The following is a 12,879-nucleotide window of genomic DNA, read 5'->3' on the forward strand; positions in this document are numbered from 1 at the left end:
GCGAAGTATAGTTTCTTACACGAGTTCTGAATACCGGGTTTCAGATTAATCACAAACGCTGTTTTCGTCGCTTTGCTATCCTAGCCGAAAAAAAGGGAACATACTTTCGATTAAAAATACCGTCGTAATAGCGGAAACATTTTGTCGGATTAAAAGAAGAAAACTCAGCTTATCGCGTCGATATCCTTCGCACATCAGGATTCCCGTCCCGTTTGTCTACGGCTCCAGGAATGTTACATGACGTACGACGCGCGAACATAGAATATTTACACCACACGGAACACTCCGCGAATTACACGTATCGCAGGTGACCGTGGGCGCTTAATCGTCAGCTTCGTCTTCATCGTGAGCTGGTACCACCAGAAAGGCACGACTGACGGATTATAATTCAAGCAAACGATTAGGGTATGTCATTCTTTTTACACGACGCATATTTGGTTGCTTGAACTGCTTCGCGAAACAGCACATGCGATGCAGCCTCGGCACGTAGTCGGTGGCCTTCATTTTGGTCGGAAGTTGCGCGTAGTGGAGACGGACATGTAGGACACTGTCACCACGTTCTGCATCTGCGAACGAACACACAGAAGTTATATCGCTTTCCTGAGGAGGTATAGACGCGTTTGTCGGTATTGTGACTTTCAGAAATGAAAAGCTTCAACACGCCTTAAAGCGTAATGCACAAAGCACTTCGTACTATAGAGTGGTTTGTAGGAACAGGCGCGAAGCAAACGATCTTTAAAATTTTTGTTCGAGCATACTGCAGCACAGAATAGGCTATTGAAGTTGTAGGTGCAGAATAGAAAATTACAGAAGTATGTTTTAAAAACTGTAGAAATGTTTCGAGCAATAAAATCAGAAATTAAACTAACAATGAACACAAAAAGCTACTTAGCTATTTAGCTAACTAGCTTTAAAAATGAAAGAGAAGAGGACGGTGAACAGTATCTGTCGTATCTACGGCATACGTGTAACGTGCACAGCCTTCAGGTGTACAGTCTCAACTTTTCATATTACACAAACGATGAAGACGACAGACAGCTGGTGCATATTGTATTATCGGCCGCATTAACGCTTTATATTCTAACGGCGCGTTTGTGCACACGAACAAGGAGAGAAGGAGTTGTGAAAGGGAAGAAACACGAGGTCTTTGGCTTTTGGTTTGACGGCCTCGCCTATCCAGTGCTTTATCACTGAGCTTTCTAAACAAACGCCGCCCGCCTTGTAACATTTCTGGAGGAGGATCGCGGAAAAGGGCCCAGGAGATCAATGTCAACCTAGTGAAACGGGAAGCTGGGAGGCCGCGCAGGCTGTATTTGACCGGCGGTAGCTTTAGCCGGTCGCTTATGACGCTGACACGTCGTGCAGCTGGCAGGGTATCGATCGGTAGCCTGACGCATTTCTGGGCCAATAAAAGCGTTCTTTAGCCCGATAATAGAGTTCACACTGATCGCTAATGGTCTGAGGTGGGGTCATTGTGCATGATACGCGGGTGTTCTCCAGAGCGACCAATAGTAGGGGTGCACCAGTTGTAGTGTATTTCTTTTTGCCTATATATATAATAGGCCATCGCGAACACAAAAACACCGTGCCAGAGGGCAGAATTTTGCGTGGTGGAAAAGCACAGCTGCAAACTCGAGTCCTTCGGCTGATCTGCAGCCATGGACACATTGTTGTTAGGAAAAGCAGGGGCCAGGGAAGCCAGGTAGTGGTCAAAGTTGTCAGCGTCGCAGTCCGTGGAACCAAGTGGAATCCTTTAAAGGCAGTCAGCGACATCGCGGTCTTGTACGATACAGGGAAATCATACTCTTGCAGTCTAAGGTCCCAGCACGCAAGTGGACCAGATGGATCCCGCAAGTTCACAAGCCAACAGAGCGAGTGGTGGTGTAAGGCAATTGTGAAGTGCCCGTCGTTTACAAGTATGAACGAAACCTCTGAACTGCAGAGATTACGGCGAGACATTCCTGTTCGGTCACGGTGTAATTACGCTCTGGCTTGCTTAGAGAGTGGCTGGCGTAAGAAATAACATGTTCACTGCCACCGCAGCGTTGTGCCAGTACAGCACCAATGCCCACACCACTGGCACCTGTGTGAATTAGAGAGAGAGAGAGAGAGAAACTTTATTTTGGTTCCTTCAAGGATTTAGCGTCTCGAGGTCTCGGTCGTCTTGGGCGCCGGCGACTTGGAGCCTCTTCCAGCAAGGGTGGGCCCCTATTCCAGGGCTCCACTGAGCCTAGCTACCTCACTAGCGTGCTGCACTAAGGCCCTTTGGGCCGTGAGCTCGCAGCTGGTAAGCCGACTCTCCCATTGCTCCGCACTCGGGTTATTGTGTTGGTGGAATGATTTATTGTGTTTACATTCCCATGTGACATGGTATAGTGTGGGTGTGGCCCCGCACCATGGGCAGGTGTCTCTATATTGTGTGAATTAGAACACCTTCGTATACTTTGGCGTAGATGGAATTGCGCACCTCACAAAAATTTTCTTGCACGTCATGAGCGGCCACGTGTACGTTGTGAGACCAGGATAAATTGTTGGCGAAAACAGCACCTACATATTTAAAGTTAGGTACCCTGCCTAAAGGGGGATTACTGAAGGAACCGAAGGAGTTGTGCTTTTTGTAAATTACAATAAAACGGCTTGGAGAAATTAATATTCATTTGCCCCATTTCAAACAAGACGCAAGACATGACGAATGACTTGTAGCGAATGACTTGTGGAGAATGACGAATGACCTGAGAACCAGAAGGCTGGACATTTTGACAAAAAAACCACGAAAGACTGCCTCTTTTTCCGCCATACTTTGAAACTAACATTACAGTAGTAAAAATCGATTCACAGTGATGACATATAATTTTACGAGATGCCATACATTCAGAAGTTAGAACCTAGCTTGCGCCGATTATTGCAGCACGAAACTGCCAAAACTTGACTTGGGATATGACTGCCAAATGGAAGTCTTATTAGCGCTAAAAACAGTCATGAGCAGGGACCGTCCAGAGAGTAAGTCGTTCGCCATTTGACATGCATTCTGAAGGAATAACAATGTATTGCTGTACAGTCTAAGAGGACTGCAAATACTTAGACGAAGATGAATGGTCGCACATCAGTCGCGTGTGACGGCACTGCATACGAGCAGGTGACAAAGCCATTGAGTGAAGTGATCATTAGTCCTACATAAGCCCGAACGCTATCAGACTGACTATTTCTCCTTTGGCACTCGCAAGTCACCCAATTAGTTGTATCTAAATTCTGTTCAGCTTGGGTTGGGTGGTGTGCATAAAGCAACCTCTACGTGTCTGCTGAGGCTTTTTCAAAAATTATAATTTTTTTCAGAACATTTCCAGAGCTGAGTGCGATAAAAATGCATAAAACTACGCTTTCCGTCACGCTGCTTATCAATGTTTTCCGAAAACTAGTTAACTTTTGGAGCACCACACCACTATTTTGACAAGGCATGACATTTTGTTGGTAAGAATGTTGATGCGCTTAGAAAAATAATCAAATGATCAGAAATACCGTTACCCCTGGCGCAGGATCTTCCGGTATGCTGCATTGAAAATAGAGAGAGAGAGAGAGAGAGAGAGAGAGAGAGAGAGAGAGAGAGAAACATCAAGACAATTGCGCGTCCTGTTCAAAGGTTGGAGCTCGAGTTTGAGCATACATATTCTAACGGATGCCCAAAAGCATTATACCTGACAAACTTCCATGCTTTGTTATGGAATCTGCCATCACCCGTTTGTGGGCTATAGTTGGTAAATGCGGGACGATGAAGATTGTTTTCTTGTCTACTCGTTTCTACCTAGGTTCTTGTGCTAAAAAAATCACAGCTCATTTATCCTCCTTGTTATGTAAGCACACAGTTTCACGAGTTTTCCTTTTTTTTTATCTGCCACGGTGGCTTAGCGGCTATGGTGCTGCGCTGCTAAGCACGACGTCGTGGGATGAAACCCCGGCCGCGGCGGCCGCATTTCGATGGGGCCGTAATGCAAAGACTTCGTGTCCCGTGCATTAAGTATAAGTTAAATATCCCCTTATGGTAAAAATTAATCCGGAGTCCTCCTCTACGGCGTGCCTCATAATCAAATCGTGGTTTTGGCACCTTAAAACCCCAGAAGTCATTCATTCAGTTTTTTTAGAGCAGCTTGCATGTATCGGAATTACGAAGAGCCGGGCGTAGTTTTATCCGATACTTTTTGCCTTACCGTGTTGATTCACTGTTCCTAATTCATGGAAGATGACTTTCATAAGGTTATGACGGTGTTCCACCTATGACGTTTGATGTATTGATGGATGGATTGACGGAATGATTGCTGGATGCACGAGCGAGTTGATTGAATAGTTGGTTGATTGATTGTCGGACGCACGAGCGGGTTGATTGAATAGTTGGTTGTTTGAGTGTTGAGTTGATGGATGGATTTTGTAGGCAACCGCTATTAAGCGGGGTGATACCACCAAACCATATTGCTGCGTCTATTGTCGGCACTCTACGTTTATTGCCTCTGCGAACCAACCATAGAATCTTGACACATATTACTGCATCAAGAAAATTGTGCTTTTCATTTCGTTTTCCCGGTCTTAACAGCACTGATCTTCAAGGTGTTTTTTTACTATTCTCCACTGCACATATATAAAAGATTCTGGGCTATCGTTAACACCCAAGGCCTCGGTCCAGTATTACTACGCCTCTCTCTCAACAGTGGATGAACGCGGCGATAGGCTGTAAACAAAATATACTCGAAATTTCTGCCCTATTTTCGCACGCTACGCATGAAAATTATTCAGATAATTTTCCCCCTTAACTCCGAGTTATAGGACGCTCTGATCTGGCTTTGAACAATGGGGTACTGCCTCATTCAGTTATCATAAGATGTTTCTTTTACCTGATTAAAGCGTGATTATAGTAGGCTACCCGTAGCTGCAGAAGATGCTGGCAAAAGGGCAGCATGATGCACTCTGTCCTTGATGTAATCTCTCTAGGTTCTCTGTAATCTCCAGGCTCACTGTATTTGGAGTTCGAACTTTGAGGTTATTCGTGCGCAAAACCTAAATACATAAATCTCTTATACAGATGAGGGTCCCAAAGTATTAATACTGAAAACGGGAGTATCTAACAATACGCCTTCTGTTCTAACAATACGCAGAGGCGACATGTTGACACGACGCAGTACAAACGACGTAAATCGCTGCTGCGCAGCAGAAAACAGCCCCCTGGAAGAGTACCTCAATGAAATCCTAGGGTACTATACGTGCCGAAACCACGATGAGGCAGTCGTCAAGCTACCGCGGTGGGTACCGTGGCAGATCATAACGTTGGCACTGTAATGAACACCGGCAGCGGCGTTGCAGGTGTTGCGCCTCGATGGTGCAGGAGATGAGATCAACGGAACGCGATCGGCATTTGCCAACGATCAAATAAAAGTTTAGATAGCCTTAGATGGATGGTTGCAGTTCGTTACGCACATATCGATGTACGCACCATGATGTGGTACATGAACATAGCTGACAAATGGGAACAGTGGATTCCGCGCGCTAGCAGCGGAAGGCAGACCACTACCCTGTCTCGTAGCCATGCATGCGCCGTCGATGCCATGACAGCACGACGGCGAAAATGCTCCTCGAACGTCTGTATAATTGCTACCGTAATAACAAGTTCCGTGAAAGCCACATGCAGTGCTGGGGCGTTAATAATCCACGACACGCTCCACCTTAGAAATGCTGAGCCCTCTTTTGCCTGCAGCAACAATTCAAATATTTAGCTTAATAAGTTTAAAGCGGGAACGAAGATGGGACTATGCACTTACTTGCGCTTACTTGCAACTGAGTTGGAATCCTCGGCTTTGAGCATTAAACTCAAGTTGGAAGTAAACGCTTGGTCTGTGTTTATTTTCGTCCCGTCTTCGTTCGCGCTGTTAACTTATTAGACTATGCAATGCCAGCTATAGTCCGAACTGCCACCCTTCGAATAATTAGTTTGAAGCTCGAATGACCGGTTTACGGGCTCCAAAGGTCCGAAGGTCTGCAAATTTGACAGATTTGTACGGCAAATCTAGTAAACACGCAGCTTTGAAATTTCTTCAGCGTGTTTGTCTGACGCATACTTTTCTACTACAGTAAACTTCCACTGGATGAGCTGAGTATTTCGCCGCCAGCAAACTTTGGTCAATAAGAAAGACAGCAACGTGAATTTGACGGCACTTTCGATGAAGCCATCGGTTTATTCGTGCTTCACAGCTCATTGAGATAGACGGTAAGCGTTCTCTCTTAAACCAATGACTAATCTTACTGCAATCGCAATAAAAAGAACACTTTATGCAGGAAGCTTGCGCTACAGAAGATTCGTGTATTCAATCTTTAACACCTACAACCTGCAGAGCTAAGCAAGTAGTGGTGGCACGTACCTCGGAAATATTGTTCCAAAGGTTCTCACTGAAACTTTCACGTCGTCTTATGTTTCACTAATTTCTCAAATCCTGAATGTTTAGAGGCCGCGATGTCAGAGAGGCTTGACAGTAAGCACAAAAAAAAATAACGAAATGTTGAATCCCATGTACTTACTCTCCGAGTTCCAACCTGTGTAGTGTAGACGCTTGAAGAGCTCTGCAAATAGGACCACCACGACGTTATCTTGCCCGCACGATCAGTAAAACTGTACAAAATTGTGAGCTTACCCGGCTTGACTTTTCCTGTCGCCGCGTCGACGAACGAACGGACAAACAAACAAGGATTAAGAAGTTATAAACAAGTTATAAGAAGGCATTTGTGAATTGTGCTCATGACAATAGAGAAACTTGATGAGACCTTGAACTGTCACGTTAGTTTAGCATTCACCTAACAACTTATTGCTCAGAACAGAAAAGATGCATGCAACTTCCGCTACTAAGACGAGCGTGCGAGCATGCATTCACTCCTTTCGGCAGACTTGCGTCTAATTATGGACTTTTTCAAAGATTCAAGCACGGCATGCTGCTCTTCGTCGGAGTATTTTACTTTAAAACATTTAACAGACCGTTATATTTCGCACTGTTCTTAACAACTTCTTACCTTCTTCCTCTCCTAAGAAATAGAAAAAAGAAGAAGAATTGCGAATGAGTATAAATATACAGTAGACACTACGTGACCTACACGACGTGACCATCCTCCTTACCGCCATTTGGGTCCCTTCTCAGCCCTCTCAGCCTTGTCAGACTTACGGCTATCATCTGTGTCGTCACTTCTGCAAAATAATTTAAAAGGCACACAATAATATATCAAGGATGGATGCTCCTTTACTGAACTGTGAAGTCTAGTTTGGCTGCAGGATTTGTAAACTTCGTGCCTCACTTTCTTTTATAGCTACCGCTTTTAGGCAATCTTGGTAAAAAAGGGTTGGCGAAGCAATGTATGCGATAACAACATGTTAGAATATCACACGAAGTAAGACTCGTAACTGTAGTGGCAGTATGAATTTGAAGTAAACGTAAGCTGACGAAGTAAAAACGAGCTGTTATGCTCGGGGTCCTGTGTTCAAATGATGCCATCGGACAATTTCATCAATGTTCATTAATAAAAGCCAACCTCTTTCTTAGCGAATTTGCCACCTCCCCTTTTCCGTATAGGGTATGTTTCAAACCTCTTGTGTGGGCCGATCCCGGTGGTAGTGCACAGCCGCGCGCCAATGAAATTACGTCATTTAAAGGCTTGGGCTCAGTTATTGTTGCGCACTTTTAATATTGTAGTTTGAGAAGATTTAAGATGAAAGGCATGTGCTGCAGGTGTTTTATTTCATGACATTTGTTTGTGGGCTGTCATTGTCCTAATTCTGAGGAATAATGTAGTCAAGAATATAAAACCCGGTGGAGCAACTTCGGTGGTAGAATGGTTTGGCAATAAAAAAAAAAACCGTATATGCCGCACGTAATATAGCAGGGCGTGGCATACAGCATACGTACACCAAAATATATGCAGACCCTCACGGCGATGACGACGATGGCAAAAATTCGATTAGAGTGTCCATATAATTGCTCTCGCAATAAAAAAAATGGCTGTGGCTTAGCTAAGGTTAAACCCAGGATGCGAAGCATACTGGCCTTTATTTTAGTTGTTGAACCACTGTTTAGCCTGGTGAACTGCTGTTGCTTGGCTATATTTGGTTCGCCTAGACGAAGAAACAACTCATGCGTTAGCGGGAGGAACGGTAGTTAGGCCGCTGCACCGGCTGTGCGACCGCAGGCGAGCGCAAGAGTTGAGCCCGGCTTGCAGCTGTTGTGACGTCAGTGCCCTAGCGGGAGGAGCGGGAGTTAGGCCGCAGTACCATCTGTGCGACCGCAGGCGAGCGCACGAGTTGAGCCTCCGCTTTTGCAGCTGTTATGACGCCATATGGTAGCTACGCGGCCGCGCGCGGCGCAGCAAGGAAGAGCGTGGTTGTGCGGCTAGTATGCTTCGCATAATAATCCACGCCAGTTGACTTGATCTTAGGTCTGGCAGAATATATACCACCAATTTTTTTTCTTTTGTACGAAGAATTTAAAAGAAGGAACGCATGGTGCATACAGGTAATTTGGTGCGTTCAGGTATAGGTGACTTTAAGAGGCGGACTCACAATTAAATGAAATTCATTAAACAACTTTTTACATCATTCTCTTAAGGAGACATGTTATATAGTTAGGAAGTGGAAACCGAGCTGTGCAGTGAAGCCATGTCGGTTCAGTGGAAATGCTAAAGCTCGCGCCACTCTCCAGATATCTGCCCCCAAATTCCGCTAAAATATGCAGTTGCCTTACAGGTAAGATACTTTCGAACAGCTTGACGCGTGCCTTTGGGAGACTGGAATGGAACGCCAGTGAATTTCCTAGCGCCACTTCTCGAATATCGTGCATCTCGGAATATCTGGGATATGTCCAAAAGATATCATAGTTCGGATACCTCGAATGTATTGCCGGTCTAACAACATGTTCCTTAATAAACACGACTTCACTAGTGCTCCGCTTCAGTTTCGCAATCGCAAAGGGAGCATTTGTTATAACGTGAATAACTACAACGTTATTCACTGAATCTTTCTAATTAGCCAGCTTGACATTGTGATATCCGCATGCAGATAATTTGCGCTTCTTCGAAAAATGTACCTGAAAAGGCGTGTGACAGCGCTGTCTGTAACAGGCGTATTTTTTATGAGACCTAATAGAGGAAAATAAATATATGTGCATAAACCATCGACGACGATTGTCAATGTAAGGGAAAAGCCATACACTTCTAGAAAACTATTCACTTCATTAAAAAGATGAAGCACTCGAATATATCATTTAGTCTATTATATATATATATATATATATATATATATATATATATATATATATTTGTTGCAGTGAGGATATTTATAAGTGTACCGTTTTATTGCTTCATCGCGTGAGTTCGTAGAGAACAAAGCCGTTTAATCATCACATCTATAGCCTGTCTATGTGCAGCACATCTAAAGATTTAGAAGCCTCTAAATCTTTAATGCCCCCGAAGCTCCCTCGTGACAGCATGTGCATCTCAAAAAACTATGATACAGTTGGCGTTCGGTGACGAACACGCCCTGCAAATCAACAGGTGGTGTCGAAATCTACGTCTCGTAGGGTGGGCGCCCTCTGAAATTCAATTGCGGATCTCAAAGGCTATGCTTCTGCAGGTTGAATGCGGAGGAAGCGATTTTTGGGAGCCGGGAACACGTCATGGACGTCGGGTTTTGGACACCACGTATTGGGCGAGATGACACGTTTGCATCGACGCCTTTGCATCGGTGGTGAAAGTCCGATTACTACCAACCACCACGACAACTGGCGAAAGAGAAAGGTAGTCTATACATAATATAAACCAACATGTAGTCTATGATATATACGAACCAGGACGTCTATGCGTAATAAATACTTGCAGGGCAGCTTTTTTTTTTTGTCAGACTATACAGAATTAAAAAAAAAGACCCCCTCTGGCAGATAGCATAATTCTACTCCTTGGGCTGGATTATCCGAAGAGGCGTACATTACTTGCAGAAGCAATCGAAACGCATGTTCGATTAATTAACGCACTTTTCCTAATTAGGTTTCATCTAACTAGTTTACAGTACACATTGCAACTTACGAATTTTAGCCGATGACTGTGCAAGGCGTATTCTCGGGATGACATCAATTTCTAGATATTCATTCCCGAAACGTGCTACAAAATACCTTGGTGTTCGCCGTTCTTGCGCCTCAACGCAGAAAACGACGTGTTATTTAAAAAAAAAAGGTAAGTTCAACAACAGCGAATTTTCACCGCAAGTTTGACGACGCATGTCCAGAAACAGCTAGGATCGAGACCGTCCTCATAATTCGTTCCGAGTGATTATACACACTGACAGTTCTGAAATAGGAATTTGTGACGTAAGGTAATTATATTTAAAGCAGCATAATCAGTGAAATCTTGTTAACTATGTTCTCGAATGTTTCGATTTCTCGCGAGAACTAACGTCCGCCTTTTGGAGCACTCCAGCTCGAGGACGTGAATGGTGCTACCAGCCACATGTAATTTCTATACGGTCTAGGAAAAAAAAATCAACTCCCCGCATCTCCCGCATATGGGATTGGTTACTATAGCGACGCCTGCTTTGATGTTTACTGAAATGTATTCACTCCTTCTTCAATATATATGTAGCTGAACGCTCCTCGCTCCAACGCATGTTCTGGTTCTATATTTTGTTTCATTTACTTCGTTCTCCACACTATGCTGTTTTTGTTGCCCAGTTCTTCGCTGCTTTCCAGTCGACTTATCAAATTTTTTGTCGCCGCCTTCCTTCGACTTCTTGCCTCTTGTTCTCCTTGCTCTATTCGGACACCGCCTACACAGGGGTACATAGGCACATTCTGGGGGATTGGCGAATAATGTTCACGGACCCAGGGGTGCGAGCCCAGTTGCACACATCGAATGACCCAAGTTGTTGTATACCCGGCATGACAGTAACCATGCAGCAGTCGCAAGGTGAGACAAGAATCAACAAAAGCCTCGCTTAAAAAAAGGAAGAAAAAAAAAGACACCTGCTATGTTGGAAGTGACGTTGTGCTGTGCCCGAATACAAACGTGGGCCGTTCGGTCGTTCTGATTTCGTAGCTCATATAACTGCTGTCCGGACTAAAAGAAAAAAAAAACGTGAAAATTTACAAGCGTTGGGTGTGTCCGGTGCTCCACAATATATTGACGTCAATGCTTCGAAAGCTGGGCAGAATGTCGTTTTTTTTTTTAAGTCGCACTAACGTGAACCGGAGACCCATATGACTGCCTGGTTCGCGAGTTTCGTAAAACGAGTATTGCGGGACGAAAACAAAAATTACGCTCATCAGTCGACTGATGCACTTACGATGATGACTTCTTCATGTCCGTGCCGGTCGTGTGGTCGAACTCGGTTTTCTCACCACCTTCGGGGACTTCATGTCCGATTTTTTCGGTTTCCGGAAGAACTTCGGATGACTTCTCAGGGTTCGGGCTTAATTCGGACCTGAAAAGTAGCAATAGGTAAAACAAATATTTTTTTTGTCCTTGGGAGTGTCATTTTTTGAACAAAGAAATATAAATCAAAATAAATGTGAAATAAAAACCTTAAGCCGCTTTCTTTGCAAACAGCTGAGAAAAACAGTAGCAACCATTAAAGAGCCATGGTATCTCCCTTTGGAACTAATAACCTTGCCTAGCCTAACGTAACTTTGGCTAAACTAAACTAACATCGAACGAATTATCTTAATTAAAACAAATTCCTTGCATCCCCACCGAGAGGTACTGAGTGGTTGAGAAAGTAAAACTAAAAATAAAAAAAAGAGAAACAAATTTTTAAGTGGGGGTTCTACGTTTTTTGGTTTTGTGTGCACAATGATCGGGGCGTAAATTTTTTCTTTGTTATTCCCACTTTGAAATTCAGCGTTGTTCGGTGAACATACACAGCCAAGATTATTTTGACCGGCTTTTGCTAGTGGATAATTCACTCCAAGCTATTTTCCTTTCGGTGCATATTTGGTTCACTAATTTCGTTGACGCATAAACGTTCTTTACAATTGCAGATCCTGCTCTACAACACTGATTGTAGTCAATACATATAATACAAGAAATATGTTGCAACATAACTGCTTGTTGGCCTAGTTGGTGTTTGCCAAGAGACATGTTTTTTGCCTCAAGTTAAAACACACACAAAAGAAAGACACATAAATACAACACGGGCAGCCCGTGTTATCTTTGTGTGTCTCCCTTTTGTGTGTGCTTTAACTTGCGGCCAAAACCATGTCTTTTAAGAGGAAGCTTAAGCTCAGGTGCTCCTATCTAAATACATGTAAAAGGAGAACTCGTTTTTCTCGGGAACCACTGTACCAAATTTGACAATGTTTGTTGCATTTAAAAGGAACACTTAAAGTCTAGTGACGGTTGGTTTCGAATTTATTAGTTAGGTTGTCAACGTTATGTTAAAAATTGGCAAAAATCAAAAATTTTCAGAAAACGAAACTATCAAGTTTCCAACTCTGTAACTCAACAAGGAGAAAATACAATTCTCTGAATTGCATCTAATAGTACATCTAAAGCGGACAAAATTGATATGTTACATATGAATATAAACAAATTTAGTAATAAGGAAATACAGCTTTTGCAGAACCCTTATAACCAACGTAACAAATTCACGTAATATGTAGAATGACATATCGAAGTTGTCCGCTTTGAATGATCTAACGGATGCCGTTTACAGAACCACGATCCCTGTTCTTGCTACAGAGCTATGAATTTCTAAACTTCGTGCTTCTACTTTTTTTCAGGAGGTCGAATATTTGGAAATATTTTTAACAAAATTCAAGCCCTAAATCGAAATTCTGCTTCCAACAGTCACTAGAATTCAACTTTCTCTCTCAAATG

The 12,879-nt window shown here is 43.5% G+C and overlaps 1 protein-coding gene across 4 annotated transcripts in view; it reads right to left on the reverse strand.

Annotated features, from left to right (window-relative positions):
• Positions 1-400: 400 nt before the first annotated feature.
• The window catches only part of LOC135913654 (uncharacterized), a 51,244-nt gene continuing 38,765 nt past the window's right edge, over positions 401-12,879 (reverse strand). For 3 of the 4 annotated variants that reach the window (XM_065446219.2, XM_065446201.2, XM_065446229.1), the window contains 5 exons: positions 11,348-11,485; positions 6,669-7,213; positions 6,556-6,597; positions 3,523-3,547; positions 401-566 (listed from right to left, as the gene is read on the reverse strand). In XM_065446219.2, the coding sequence (XP_065302291.1) occupies positions 7,141-7,213; positions 11,348-11,485 (211 nt within the window). In that variant the 3' untranslated portion in view covers positions 401-566; positions 3,523-3,547; positions 6,556-6,597; positions 6,669-7,140. Of the gene's footprint in view, positions 567-3,516; positions 3,548-6,555; positions 6,598-6,668; positions 7,214-11,347; positions 11,486-12,879 lie in introns of all 4 variants that reach the window. The other variant, XM_065446209.2, reaches the window with a different exon arrangement.

Source organism: Dermacentor albipictus, chromosome 1 (genome assembly GCF_038994185.2).
Source record: "Dermacentor albipictus isolate Rhodes 1998 colony chromosome 1, USDA_Dalb.pri_finalv2, whole genome shotgun sequence".
In the NCBI taxonomy this organism is placed as follows: domain Eukaryota; kingdom Metazoa; phylum Arthropoda; class Arachnida; order Ixodida; family Ixodidae; genus Dermacentor; species Dermacentor albipictus.